Source organism: Oncorhynchus gorbuscha, linkage group LG10, assembly GCF_021184085.1.
Source record: "Oncorhynchus gorbuscha isolate QuinsamMale2020 ecotype Even-year linkage group LG10, OgorEven_v1.0, whole genome shotgun sequence".
Taxonomy (NCBI): domain Eukaryota; kingdom Metazoa; phylum Chordata; class Actinopteri; order Salmoniformes; family Salmonidae; genus Oncorhynchus; species Oncorhynchus gorbuscha.
The window spans coordinates 96,961,434-96,976,172 of record NC_060182.1 but is presented as its reverse complement, the minus strand read 5'-3'; the positions used below and the strand labels follow the sequence as shown (position 1 = coordinate 96,976,172).

Below are 14,739 nucleotides of genomic sequence, written 5' to 3'. Positions count from 1 at the left end.
CACTGTATTTTAGCTAGCTAACATTAGCATTGCTAGCAATTTGCTAGTAACAGTAATGGAAGCATGGCCATCTCTTTAAAAATACATTTGACAACATCATATGGCAATGTTGTTTCCTACTAATTATTTGTCTACTTTAGCAATGTCATTGTATTTCCAATCTCGAGCCAGTCAGTCTACATCGCATAGAAGTAGCTTCCAAATGAGATTTATCTCATTTCTCGAGCTATGGTTATATTTGAGGGATGTAGACAATCGTCAACCCTGTTTTTCTGTCAGACAGTGCACAGTTGGGTGCCAGATTTATCCCCTTGTCAGGAACAGATGACCAGAAGGAGCAGAGGTAATGTGATTGCAATGGTTTTAGCGACCAACTAAAAATAATTTCATTCACTTTTCACTTGCTGTTTTTACAGCTTGTCAGGCAAGATCTCAGAATAAAAGTGTCATGCCACAGAAGTATCCTTGTGACACCTCCTCCGTTGTTGCCAGAGTCTCTCTCGACTCCTATGATAGAAGTACCGTTGTGACACCTAGCCTGATGGAACCAGCCTGATCACCATATAATGTCCAGGGTATAACCTATCCTGATGGAACCAGCCTGATCACCATATAATGTCCAGGGTATAACCTAGCCTGGTGGAACCAGCCTGATCACTATATAATGTCCAGGGTATAACCTAGCCTGGTGGAACCAGCCTGATCACTATATAATGTCCAGGATATAACCTAGCCTGGTGGAACCAGCCTGATCACCATATAATGTCCAGGGTATAACCTAGCCTGATGGAACCAGCCTGATCACCATATAATGTCCAGGGTATAACCTAGCCTGTTGGGAACCAGCCTGATCACCATATAATGTCCAGGGTATAACCTAGCCTGGTGGGAACCAGCCTGATCACTATATAATGTCCAGGGTATAACCTAGCCTGGTAGAACCAGTCTGATCACCATATAATGTCCAGGGTATAACCTAGCCTGATGGAACCAGTCTGATCACCATATAATGTCCAGGGTATAACCTAGCCTGGTGGAACCAGCCTGATCACCATATAATGTCCAGGGTATAACCTATCCTGATGGAACCAGCCTGATCACCATATAATGTCCAGGGTATAACCTAGCCTGTTGGGAACCAGCCTGATCACCATATAATGTCCAGGGTATAACCTAGCCTGATGGGAACCAGCCTGATCACTGTGTTCACCATATAATGTCCAGGGTATAACCTAGCCTGATGTATAACCTAGCCTGGTAGAACCAGCCTGATCACCATATAATGTCCAGGGTATAACCAGCCTGATCACCATATAATGTCCTGGGTATAACCTAGCCTGAGGTATAACCTAGCCTGGTGGGAACCAGCCTGATCACCATATAATGTCCAGGGTATAACCTAGCCTGATGGAACCAGCCTGATCACTGTGTTCACCATATAATGTCCAGGGTATAACCTAGCCTGGTGGAACCAGTCTGATCACCATATAATGTCCAGGGTATAACCTAGCCTGATGGAACCAGTCTGATCACCATATAATGTCCAGGGTATAACCTAGCCTGGTGGGAACCAGCCTGATCACCATATAATGTCCAGGGTATAACCTAGCCTGATGGAACCAGCCTGATCACTGTGTTCACCATATAATGTCCAGGGTATAACCTAGCCTGGTGGAACCAGTCTGATCACCATATAATGTCCAGGGTATAACCAGCCTGATCACCATATAATGTCCAGGGTATAACCTAGCTGGTGGGAACCAGCCTGATCACTGTGTTCACCATATAATGTCCAGGGTATAACCTAGCCAGATGGAACCAGCCTGATCACCATATAATGTCCAGGGTATAACCTAGCCTGGTGGAACCAGCCTGATCACTATATAATGTCCAGGGTATAACCTAGCCTGGTGGGAACCAGCCTGATCACCATATAATGTCCAGGGTATAACCTAGCCTGGTGGGAACCAGCCTGATCACCATATAATGTCCAGGGTATAACCTAGCCTGATGGAACCAGCCTGATCACCATATAATGTCCAGGGTATAACCAGCCTGATCACCATATAATGTCCAGGGTATAACCTAGCCTGGTAGAACCAGTCTGATCACCATATAATGTCCAGGGTATAACCTAGCCTGGTGGGAACCAGCCTGATCACCATATAATGTCCAGGGTATAACCTAGCCTGATGGAACCAGCCTGATCACCATATAATGTCCAGGGTATAACCTAGCCTGGTGGGAACCAGCCTGATCACTATATAATGTCCAGGGTATAACCTAGCCTGGTAGAACCAGTCTGATCACCATATAATGTCCTGGGTATAACCTAGCCTGAGGTATAACCTAGCCTGGTGGGAACCAGCCTGATCACCATATAATGTCCAGGGTATAACCTAGCCTGGTGGGAACCAGCCTGATCACCATATAATGTCCAGGGTATAACCTAGCCTGATGGAACCAGCCTGATCACTGTGTTCACCATATAATGTCCAGGGTATAACCTAGCCTGATGGAACCAGTCTGATCACCATATAATGTCCAGGGTATAACCTAGCCTGGTGTTACCAGCCTGATCACTATATAATGTCCAGGGTATAACCAGCCTGATCACCATATAATGTCCAGGGTATAGCCTAGCTGGTGGGAACCAGCCTGATCACTGTGTTCACCATATAATGCCCAGGGTATAACCTAGCCAGATGGAACCAGCCTGATCACCATATAATGTCCAGGGTATAACCTAGCCTGGTGGAACCAGCCTGATCACTATATAATGTCCAGGGTATAACCTAGCCTGGTGGGAACCAGCCTGATCACCATATAATGTCCAGGGTATAACCTAGCCTGATGGAACCAGCCTGATCACCATATAATGTCCAGGGTATAACCTAGCCTGGTGGGAACCAGCCTGATCACTATATAATGTCCAGGGTATAACCTAGCCTGGTAGAACCAGTCTGATCACCATATAATGTCCTGGGTATAACCTAGCCTGAGGTATAACCTAGCCTGGTGGGAACCAGCCTGATCACCATATAATGTCCAGGGTATAACCTAGCCTGGTGGGAACCAGCCTGATCACCATATAATGTCCAGGGTATAACCTAGCCTGATGGAACCAGCCTGATCACTGTATTCACCATATAATGTCCAGGGTATAACCTAGCCTGGTGGAACCAGTCTGATCACCATATAATGTCCAGGGTATAACCTAGCCTGGTGGAACCAGCCTGATCACTATATAATGTCCAGGGTATAACCTAGCCTGGTGGGAACCAGCCTGATCACCATATAATGTCCAGGGTATAACCTAGCCTGGTGGGAACCAGCCTGATCACTATATAATGTCCAGGGTATAACCAGCCTGATCACTATATAATGTCCAGGGTATAACCTAGCCTGGTAGAACCAGTCTGATCACCATATAATGTCCAGGGTATAACCTAGCCTGATGGAACCAGCCTGATCACCATATAATGTCCAGGGTATAACCTAGCCTGGTGGGAACCAGCCTGATCACTATATAATGTCCAGGGTATAACCTAGCCTGGTAGAACCAGTCTGATCACCATATAATGTCCAGGGTATAACCTAGCCTGGTGGGAACCAGCCTGATCACTGTATTCACCATATAATGTCCAGGGTATAACCTATCCTATAATAATAATAATAATATATGCCATTTAGCAGACGCTTTTATCCAAAGCGACTTACAGTCATGTGTGCATACATTCTACGTATGGGTGGTCCCAGGGATTGAACCCACTATCCTGGCGTTACAAGCGCCATGCTCTACCAACTGAGCTACAGAAGGACCACATTACCTATCCTGATGGAACCAGCCTGATCACCATATAATGTCCAGGGTATAACCTAGCCTGATGGAACCAGCCTGATCACTATATAATGTCCAGGGTATAACCTAGCCTGGTAGAACCAGTCTGATCACCATATAATGTCCAGGGTATAACCTAGCCTGGTGGGAACCAGTCTGATCACCATATAATGTCCAGGGTATAACCTAGCCTGATGGAACCAGCCTGATCACTGTGTTCACCATATAATGTCCAGGGTATAACCTAGCCTGATGGAACCAGCCTGATCACTGTGTTCACCATATAATGTCCAGGGTATAACCTAGCCTGGTAGAACCAGCCTGATCACCATATAATGTCCATATAATTCTGTTTTACATTTTTAATAAACTGAGGGATCTTACAGATAATTGTTTGTGTGGGGTACAGAGATGAGGTAGTCATCTCTCTAGTATTCCACACAGAGTGAGTCCATGCAACTTATTATGTGACTTGTTAAGCACATTTTTACTCCTGAACTTATTTAGGCTTGACATAACAAAGGGGGGTTGAATACTGATTGAATCAAGACATTTCAGCTTTTCATGTTTAATGAATTTGTAAAATATTTGATAAAACAGAATTTCAACTTTGACATTATGGGTTATTGTGGGTAGGCCAGTGATGAAAAGAAAATACAAATCTACATTTGATCCATTTTAAATTCATTTTTACACAACAAAATGTGTAAAAAGTCAAGGGGTGTGAATACTTTGTGAAGGAAAAGCAGTATCTGCACATTAGCTATGATGTCTTTGTTTAATGCCGATACGGCGTGGAATGTTTTATCGATGCGATAGTGCTATTCTGTGTAAGGCTAAGTGGTACGTGGGGATCCAAGGACAAACAGGACTCGGTTGTTCCGATTGTTGATCATAGATAGCACTTAATGTAGTGCGGGAAAATCATGATGGATCTGAGCCAAGGGTTTGACTGTGAGCTTTTATCATGGCAGAAGTAGAGCACAACAGATTATTCTAGTTGGAGGCTTGAAGACAGTACTGAACTTGGAAGAGGCCGATCCCACAGCAGCCCAGTTGTCAGAGAGGAAATGGAACCATATTGTAGTTACTCAACAATACTCCACATATTGTAGTTACTCAACAATACTCCACATATTGTAGTTACTCAACAATACTCCACATATTGTAGTTACTCAACAATACTCCACATATTGTAGTTACTCAACAATACTCCACATATTGTAGTTACTCAACAATACTTCACATATTGTAGTTACTCAACAATACTCCACATATTGTAGTTACTCAACAATACTAACCTGATTGAACATTAAATATTGTAGTTACTCAACAATACTAACCTGATTGAACATTACATATTGTAGTTACTCAACAATACTAACCTGATTGAACATTATGTCCTGAATACAAAGTGTTATGTTTGGGGCAAATCAAACAAAAACAAATAACTAAATTACCACTCTTCATATTTTCAAGAATGGTGGTGGTGGCTGCATCATGTTAAGAGTTTTTTGGGGATGAAAATGCACAGGCCAAATCCAGTTCAGTCTGCTTTCCAACAGACATTGGGAAACAAATGGCTGTCTAGCAATAATCAACAACCAAATTTGACAGAGTTTGAATAATTTTTTAAAGAATAATTTGCAAATATTGTACCATCCAGGTGTGCAATGTTCTTAGAGATTTACCCAGAAAGACCCACAGCGGTTGTCGCTGCCAAAGGTGAATCTAACATCTATCGAGGGGGATGAACACTTATCTAATCAAGATATATTAGTGTTTTTTAACCTCAGGGACTATTCTGTTGTCTAAAATGCCTTTTTTTTGTACAAGATTGAAGTTGTTCATCTGTAAACCAAAGTTAACATTGTCATTTCCCCCCCTTCTATATACACTGCCAGTACTTGTGCCACCATGCCAGGCCCTACCTACTGCTAGGTAGAAATAACTAGGCAGGCCCTACCTACTGCTAGGTAGAAATAACTAGGCAGGCCCTACCTGCTGCTAGGTAGAATTAACTAGGCAGGCCCTACCTGCTGCTAGGTAGAATTAACTAGGCATGCCCTAACTGCTGCTAGGTAGAATTAACTAGACAGGTGATAATGCCCTACCTGCTGCTAGGTAGAATTAACTAGACAGGTGATAATGCCCTACCTGCGGGACCACTTGGCGGAGGACCGTCCGAAGGGCCTCTTCCAGAGCACCCCATGCAGCTGCACCTTGGTGCTAATGTCCAGCACTTCAGAGTCTGTCTGATCCATGGACGTCCAGTAGGAGAAGAGAGAGGGTTTGGAGGACGAGGAGAACATCGCTAACCCTCCTAACCCTTCCACAGAGGGGCGTGGAGTTGGACAAAAAAATCAATGGAACAAAAATAGAAATGAGGAACTAGGAAGTACACACACACACCCAATAACACACACACACACACACAGTTGTGGACACGACACACACTCACAGACAAAGTAACACACACATCCTGATACCAAACTCAGCGGGGTGGAATGATCAAGCTGCCAATACATCAGCATCAGCTGGAGGCAGACTACTGGACAGAGAGGAGGGGCAGAGAGGATGAAGAGAGACGGGTGAGGGAGGGCAGGAGAGAGAGTGGGGGAGGGCAAGAGAGAGAGAGGGCAGGAGAGAGAGAGAGTGGGGGAGGGCAGGAGAGAGAGTGAGGGCAGGAGAGAGAGTGAGGGCAGGAGAGAGAGAGAGAGGGCAGGAGAGAGAGGGCAGGAGAGAGAGAGAGGGCAGGAGAGAGAGAGAGAGTGGGGGAGGGCAGGGAAGAGAGAGTGAGGGCAGGAGAGAGAGAGAGAGAGTGGGGTAGGGCAGGAGAGAGAGACAGGGCAGGAGAGAGAGAGAGTGGGGTAGGGCAGGAGAGAGACAGAGAGAGAGTGGGGTAGGGCAGGAGAGAGAGGACAGGAGAGAGAGAGGGGGGGCAGGAGAGAGAGAGAGAGAGAGAGAGAGAGAGAGAGAGAGAGAGAGAGAGAGAGAGAGAGAGAGAGAGAGAGAGAGAGAGAGCGGCAGAGGCTTTAGAAATTAGTTTTAGTAAATCTGTTGCTAGGTCAATACATCCCTGTCATCTATCTCTCTCTCTCTCTGAGCAGCTTCCTGTAGAGAACAAAGTAGGGCAGGCATGTGTCCCAAATGGCACTATTCTAATGTTGACCAGGGCTCGTAGGAGTGTAAACTGATGCTCGACAAGAACACGCACACTCTACTTTCTAGCAAAGAGCATGTTACATAGTAAAATGGAGATCGCGATATGTTATGGGTAAACTTACTGTGGTGTTAAAGATGTATACATCTGAATGGTTATAGCATGTATGCATATTTAGTGTGTGTGTTTTAATGGACAGGGTGTTCAAATCTATATGTCTCTGCAGCCATCCTATATGACCGCTATGGGGATTTGATGATGTTGATGAGGACAAAGCTGGAGATCACTCTGTCATGCTGATTGAGTTTGAATAATAATAATATAATAATAATATATGCCATTTAGCAGACGCTTTTATCCAAAGCGACTTACAGTCATGTGTGCATACATTCTGGAAGCTTCAAAAGGAGGGTGGTGCTTGGAATCATTGTTCTTCCTCTGTCAACCATGGTTACCTGCAAGGAAACACATGCCGTCATCATTGCTTTGCACAAAATGGGCTTAAAAGGCAAGGATATTGCTGCCAGTAAGATTGCACCTAAATCAACCATTTATCGGATCATCAAGAACTTAAAGGAGAGCGGTTCAATTGTTGTGAAGAAGACTTCAGGGCGTCCAAGAATGTCCAGCAAGCGCCAGGACCGTCTCCTAAAGTTTATTCAGCTGTGGGATTGGGGCACCACCAGTACATAGCTGCTCAGGAATGGCAGCAGGCAGGTGTGAGTGCATTCTGCATGCACAGTGAGGCGAAGACTTTTGGATGATGGCCTGGTGTCAAGAAGAGCAGCAAAGAAGTCACTTCTCTCCAGGAAAAACATCAGGGACAGACTGATATTCTGCAAAAGGTACAGGGATTGGACAGCTGAGGACTGGGGTAAAGACATTTTCTCTGATGAATCCCCTTTCCGATTGTTTGGGGCATCCGGATAAAAGCTTGTCTGGAGAAGACAAGGTGAGCGCTACCATCGGTCCTGTGTCATGCCAACAGTAAAGCATCCTGAGACCATTCACGTGTGGGGTTGCTTCTCAGCCAGTGGGCTCACTCACAATTGTGCCTAAGAACACAGCCATGAATAAAGAATGGCACCAACACATCCTCCAAGAGCAACTTCTCCCAACCATCCAGGAACAGTTTGGTGACGAATAATGCCTTTTCCAGCATGATGGAGCACCTTCGACACAAGGCAAAAGTGGTAACTAAGTGGCTCGGGGAACAAAACATCGATATTTTGGGTCCATGGCCAGGAAACTCCCCCGACCTTAAAACCATTGAGAAATTGTGGTCAATCCTCAAGATGCGAGTAAACAAACAAAAATCCACAAATTCTGACAAACTCCAAGAATTGATTATGCAAGAATGGGCTGCCATCAGTCAGGATGTGGCCCAGAAGTTAATTGAATGGGCTGCCATCAGTCAGGATGTGGCCCAGAAGTTAATTGAATGGGCTGCCATCAGTCAGGATGTGGCCCAGAAGTTAATTGAATGGGCTGCCATCAGTCAGGATGTGGCCCAGAAGTTAATTGAATGGGCTGCCATCAGTCAGGATGTGGCCCAGAAGTTAATTGAATGGGCTGCCACCAGTCAGGATGTGGCCCAGAAGTTAATTGAATGGGCTTCCATCAGTCAGGATGTGGCCCAGAAGTTAATTGAATGGGCTGCCATCAGTCAGGATGTGGCCCAGAAGTTAATTGAATGGGCTGCCATCAGTCAGGATGTGGCCCAGAAGTTAATTGACAGCATGCCAGGGCGGATTGCAGAGGTCTTGAAAAAGAAGGGTCAACACTGCAAATATGGACTCTGCATCGACTTCATGTAATTTTCAATAAAAGCCTTTGACACTTATGAAATGCTTGTAATTATACTTCAGTATTCCATAGTAACATCTGACAAAAATATCTAAAGACACTGAAGCATCAAACTTTTGGCCACAACTGTACATACCGTAGGCTTAATGACAGCGGTGGAGAAAGTACGCAACTATCATACTTGAGTAAAAGTAAATATACCTTAATAGAAAATGACTCAAGTAAAAGCCACCCATTAATATTCTACTTGAGTAAAAGTAAAGATACCTTAATAGAAAATGACTCAAGTAAAAGCCACCCAGTAATATTCTACTTGAGTAAAAGTCTAAAAGCATTTGGTTTAAAATATACTTCAGTATGAAAAGTAAAATGTATAAACAATTTTACATTTCTTAACATTTATGGCACCAGAACACATAGGTAGGGCCTGCCTTTCAACCTGGTCACGTCTGTTGTGGGTGGACCAAATCAACCTGGGTGTCCTGGTCGCGTCTGGTGTGGGTGGACCAAATCAACCTGGGTGTCCTGGTCACGTCTGGTGTGGGTGGACCAAATCAACCTGGGTTTCCTGGTCACGTCTGGTGTGGGTGGACCAAATCAACCTGGGTGTCCTGGTCACGTCTGGTGTGGGTGGACTAAATCAACCTGGGTGTCCTGGTCACGTCTGGTGTGGGTGGACCAAATCAACCCGTGCACGATGGCGGACGAGCGGTACGGTCAGCACGTAAGGTTTAGTAACCGGGTGGTAGCCCGCTAGTGGATGGCTATTTAGCCTCTCTGTGCTAGTGGATGGCTATTTAGCCTCTCTGTGCTAGTGGATGGCTATTTAGCCTCTCTGTGTTAGTGGATGGCTATTTAGCCTCTCTGTGTTAGTGGATGGCTATTTAGCCTCTCTGTGCTAGTGGATGGCTATTTAGCCTCTCTGTGTTAGTGGTGGCTATTTAGCCTCTCTGTGTTAGTGGTGGCTATTTAGCCTCTCTGTGTTAGTGGTGGCTATTTAGCCTCTCTGTGTTAGTGGTGGCTATTTAGCCTCTCTGTGTTAGTGGTGGCTATTTAGCCTCTCTGTGTTAGTGGTGGCTATTTAGCCTCTCTGTGTTAGTGGTGGCTATTTAGCCTCTCTGTGTTAGTGGTGGCTATTTAGCCTATCTGTGTTAGTGGTGGCTATTTAGCCTCTCTGTGCTAGTGGATGGCTATTTAGCCTCTCTGTGTTAGTGGATGGCTATTTAGCCTCTCTGTGTTAGTGGATGGCTATTTAGCCTCTCTGTGTTAGTGGTGGCTATTTAGCCTCTCTGTGTTAGTGGATGGCTATTTAGCCTCTCTGTGCTAGTGGATGGCTATTTAGCCTCTCTGTGTTAGTGGTGGCTATTTAGCCTCTCTGTGTTAGTGGATGGCTATTTAGCCTCTCTGTGTTAGTGGATGGCTGTTTAGCCTCTCTGTGCTAGTGGATGTCTATTTGCCTCTCTGTGCTAGTGGATGGCTATTTAGCCTCTCTGTGCTAGTGGATGGCTATTTAGCCTCTCTGTGTTAGTGGATGGCTATTTAGCCTCTCTGTGTTAGTGGTGGCTGTTTAGCCTCTCTGTGTTAGTGGTGGCTGTTTAGCCTCTCTGTGTTAGTGGTGGCTGTTTAGCCTCTCTGTGTTAGTGGTGGCTGTTTAGCCTCTCTGTGTTAGTGGTGGCTGTTTAGCCTCTCTGTGTTAGTGGTGGCTGTTTAGCCTCTCTCTGTTAGTGGTGACTATTTAGCCTCTCTGTGCTAGTGGATGGCTATTTAACCTCTCTGTGTTAGTGGATGACTATTTAGCCTCTCTGTGTTAGTGGTGGCTGTTTAGCCTCTCTGTGTTAGTGGTGGCTGTTTAGCCTCTCTGTGTTAGTGGTGGCTGTTTAGCCTCTCTCTGTTAGTGGTGGCTATTTAGCCTCTCTGTGCTAGTGGATGGCTATTTAGCCTCTCTGTGCTAGTGGATGGCTATTTAGCCTCTCTGTGTTAGTGGATGGCTATTTAGCCTCTCTGTGTTAGTGGATGGCTATTTAGCCTCTCTGTGTTAGTGGTGGCTATTTAGCCTCTCTGTGTTAGTGGTGGCTATTTAGCCTCTCTGTGCTAGTGGATGGCTATTTAGCCTCTCTGTGCTAGTGGATGGCTATTTAGCCTCTCTGTGTTAGTGGATGGCTATTTAGCCTCTCTGTGTTAGTGGATGGCTATTTAGCCTCTCTGTGTTAGTGGATGGCTATTTAGCCTCTCTGTGCTAGTGGATGGCTATTTAGCCTCTCTGTGTTAGTGGTGGCTGTTTAACAGTCTGATGGCCCTGAGATAGACGCTGTTCTTCAATCTCTCGGTCCCAGCTTTGATGCACCTGTACTGACCTCGCCTTTTGGATGATAGCAGGGTGAACAGGCAGTGGCTCTGTGGTTGATGTCCTTGATGATATTTTTGGCCTTCCTGTGACATCGGGTGCTGTAGGTGTCCTGGAGGGCAGGTAGTTTGCCCCCGGTGATGCGTTGGGCAGACCTCACCACCCTCTGGAGAGCCCTGCGTGGCCAGTTGTGGGATAGCTCAGGGGTGGGTTTGATCTGGCCAGGACAGGTGACCAAACAGTCAGAGTCGGGACACATTGCACCCATTAATTTTTATTTATTTAAATAAATCATAAAAACACAGTTTTGCAACAGAATGAACATTTCACTATCAACAGATGGAAAAATGTCAGACTCCTTATGGAATGATCACATGACCCGAAGCATGATGTCTACTGCTAACCCCTGATGCCCCTCAACTCTCTCTCTCACACACACACACACACACACACACACACACACACACACACACACACACACACACACACACACACACACACACACACACACACACACACACACACACGTCTTTCGACTAGAACCAAGAAGCTTCAAGATATATTATTACATTACTATTTCACGAAGAACCAGTAGGGAGAATATCCCTTTAGAACAGACTTAGTTTGGTTCCGTGAAATCTCATGAATAAAAAAAACCCCGTCTGCAGCTGAAGGTACTGCACGCACAACCACCTCCACAACCACAGAAGAAGAGAAGAGAGAGGGATTTATTGGGCCCAAAATCTGTCTTCTCCAGCAGGTGGTGTTTCGTATAAAAATGTTTCACTCACTAAACCAGGAGATTTTGTACAGAGGTTAATGAGTGTTAAATTTGGTTTAAAACAACAAAAAACATAAGGCTTATTTTAAACACGTGGTTTATTTGATCGAATAGGGTCATTGAGTGGCATCTCTTTCAATTGTTAGAGATGCCACTCAACCACCTGGTCAATATAATGGATAACTCTCGTTGTGGGTAGACACGGAACACCAGAGCTCACAAAATGAACATGCTTATTGCTGAGATTTTATAACATTGATAAAAGGACAGAAGATAAATTAAAAGCAAATCGAAAATTTGTATAAAAAAAAAATAAAGTCATTACATCACAACTGCTGTTTTGTTTGACCCAAATGCAAATAACTAAGTCCCTCTTCACAGACAGACACTAGGTGATCCAGACAAAGCTATGAGTCTGAACATCTACCGACGACTGTCTGTTGGTCTACACTCCATGTTACTGGTCCCTCAGTTCAGAGTTCATTAAAATGCATCTATTGGTCTGACTACTCACTGAACAATGCCTAATGTCATGTACCCTAAAATCACCCAGTCTACCACCATCAAGTAGACCAGTACCCAGTCTACCACCATCAAGTAGACCAGTACCCAGTCTACCACCATCAAGTAGACCAGTACCCAGTCTACCACCATCAAGTAGACCAGTACCCAGTCTACCACCATCAAGTAGACCAGTACCCAGTCTACCACCATCAAGTAGACCAGTACCCAGTCTACCACCATCAAGTAGACCAGTACCCAGTCTACCACCATCAAGTAGACCAGTACCCAGTCTACCACCATCAAATAGACCAGTACCCAGTCTACCACCATCAAATAGACCAGTACCCAGTCTACCACCATCAAATAGATCAGTACCCAGGCCTCCATCATCAAATAGACCAGTCCCCAGTCTACCACCACCAAATAGACCAGTCCCCAGTCTACCACCATCAAATAGACCAGTACCCAGTCTACCACCATCAAATAGACCAGTACCCAGGCCTCCATCATCAAATAGACCAGTACCCAGTCTACCAACATTAAATAGACCAGTACCCAGTCTACCACCATCAAATAGACCAGTACCCAGTCTACCACCATCAAATAGACCAGTACCCAGTCTACCACCATTAAATAGACCAGTACCCAGTCTACCACCATTAAATAGACCAGTACCCAGTCTACCACCATCAAATAGACCAGTACCCAGTCTACCACCATCAAATAGACCAGTACCCAGTCTACCACCATCAAATAGACCAGTACCCAGTCTACCACCATCAAATAGACCAGTACAAGTCTACCACTATCAAATAGACCAGTACCCAGTCTACTTGCCATCAAGTAGCCCAGTAGCTATCCTGCAATCACTCAGGAAAACAGGTCTGAAGAGAACCACATTTTAAACCAAACGTGAAAGAAAGCAGGGTAATTCATGGGTTGATATAAGTTTAGATTTCTGGGACCAGGGCTTCCATTACGATGTATAATTTAGAGGCTGGTCCTGGGACCAGGGCTTCCATTATGATGTATAATTTAGAGGCTGGTCCTGGGACCAGGGCTTCCATTATGATGTATAATTTAGAGGCTGGTCCTGGGACCAGGGCTTCCATTACGGTGTATAATTTAGAGGCTGGTCCTGGGACCAGGGCTTCCATTACTGTGTATAATTTAGAGACTGGTCCTGGGGCCAGGGCTTCCATTACAGTGTATAATTTCGAGACTGGTCCTGGGGCTTCCATTGTGAGGCTGAAGCAAGACAATCATCCTTCAAGCTGTTTACCCAACAAGGTGGCGGGGATTCCTTTTGTTATCAATTGAACTGCAGATTTCCCCTTTAATAAGCCTCAGTTAACAGGTTTGCTAGAGTCTGTGGACAGCAGTCTTATAGACAACATGTCTCTCAGATGTCCAATGTCCTTTAACAGTACGGTAGATTAATAAATAGCCTATAGATCAGGCCAAAAGTCATAGAAGTGCAACTACTCACATGTAAACTTCTAATTAGTTACTGATTGCACTAGCAAGAATTTAAATATAGACTACATTTCATCTCACAGTAAGAACACCGTGTGTCAGAGTGCAAGCTCAACGTAGCACATAAACAATGCTCTGAAAAGTGAGAGTGAAAAATCACTCTGGATTTAAAACCTTTACTTTTACTGCAAGATGTCACAAATATCTCTTCATTTCTCACAGCCCAGTCCTCAGCAACAAAACAAAAGCAGGTACATTAACGCGAGTTCAGGAGTTGACAGTTCATTTGTAGCACTGAAACAGGATACAACAATGACCAACTCCCCTGCTGTCTGTAAAGCCTACCTAGAGAGACCCCCCCCCCCAAAAAAATAGAAAAATAAATGTCTGCTTAAAAGAAGCAGAAACCATGGTAGCAGTCTTGTCATCAGTATCAGCAGATAGCACTTCCTTTAGAGTGTTGAACAAGTGGGAGGTCCTTATTACTATGGTTATGACATCATCATCCCTTTGTGTTGTCCAGCGCGGTTCGATTCCACCCGCAGGTCGTTGTCCCGGCAACGAGGACACAACAACCGCAATCCAACCAAATCAGAAGTCCATCAATAGAACAGGTACATAAAGACATTTGAGATGTGTGATAGAGATGTCTGTTAGGCTGCTTTCCCTCTAAACCCACTCTTCTTCTCTTTTACATCCCTCCTTTCCTCTCCTCCCTCGGGCTCCTCTGTGTCTACTAGCGGTGTGTGTCTAGTGGTGGTGTCCCACAGACAGCACCAGCGGTAGCAGACAGCCCAGAACCAGAGCCCCAACCTCCACCTTGC

The 14,739-nt window shown here is 45.0% G+C and overlaps 1 protein-coding gene across 1 annotated transcript in view; it reads right to left on the bottom strand.

Annotated features, from left to right (window-relative positions):
- The window catches only part of LOC124045367 (pleckstrin homology domain-containing family D member 1-like), a 32,871-nt gene extending 26,518 nt beyond the window's left edge, over window positions 1–6,353 (bottom strand). The window contains exon 1 of the mRNA XM_046364663.1: window positions 5,999–6,353. Within this exon, the coding sequence (XP_046220619.1) occupies window positions 5,999–6,153 (155 nt within the window). The 5' untranslated portion in view covers window positions 6,154–6,353. The remainder of the gene's footprint in view (window positions 1–5,998) is intronic.
- Window positions 6,354–14,739: the final 8,386 nt, after the last annotated feature.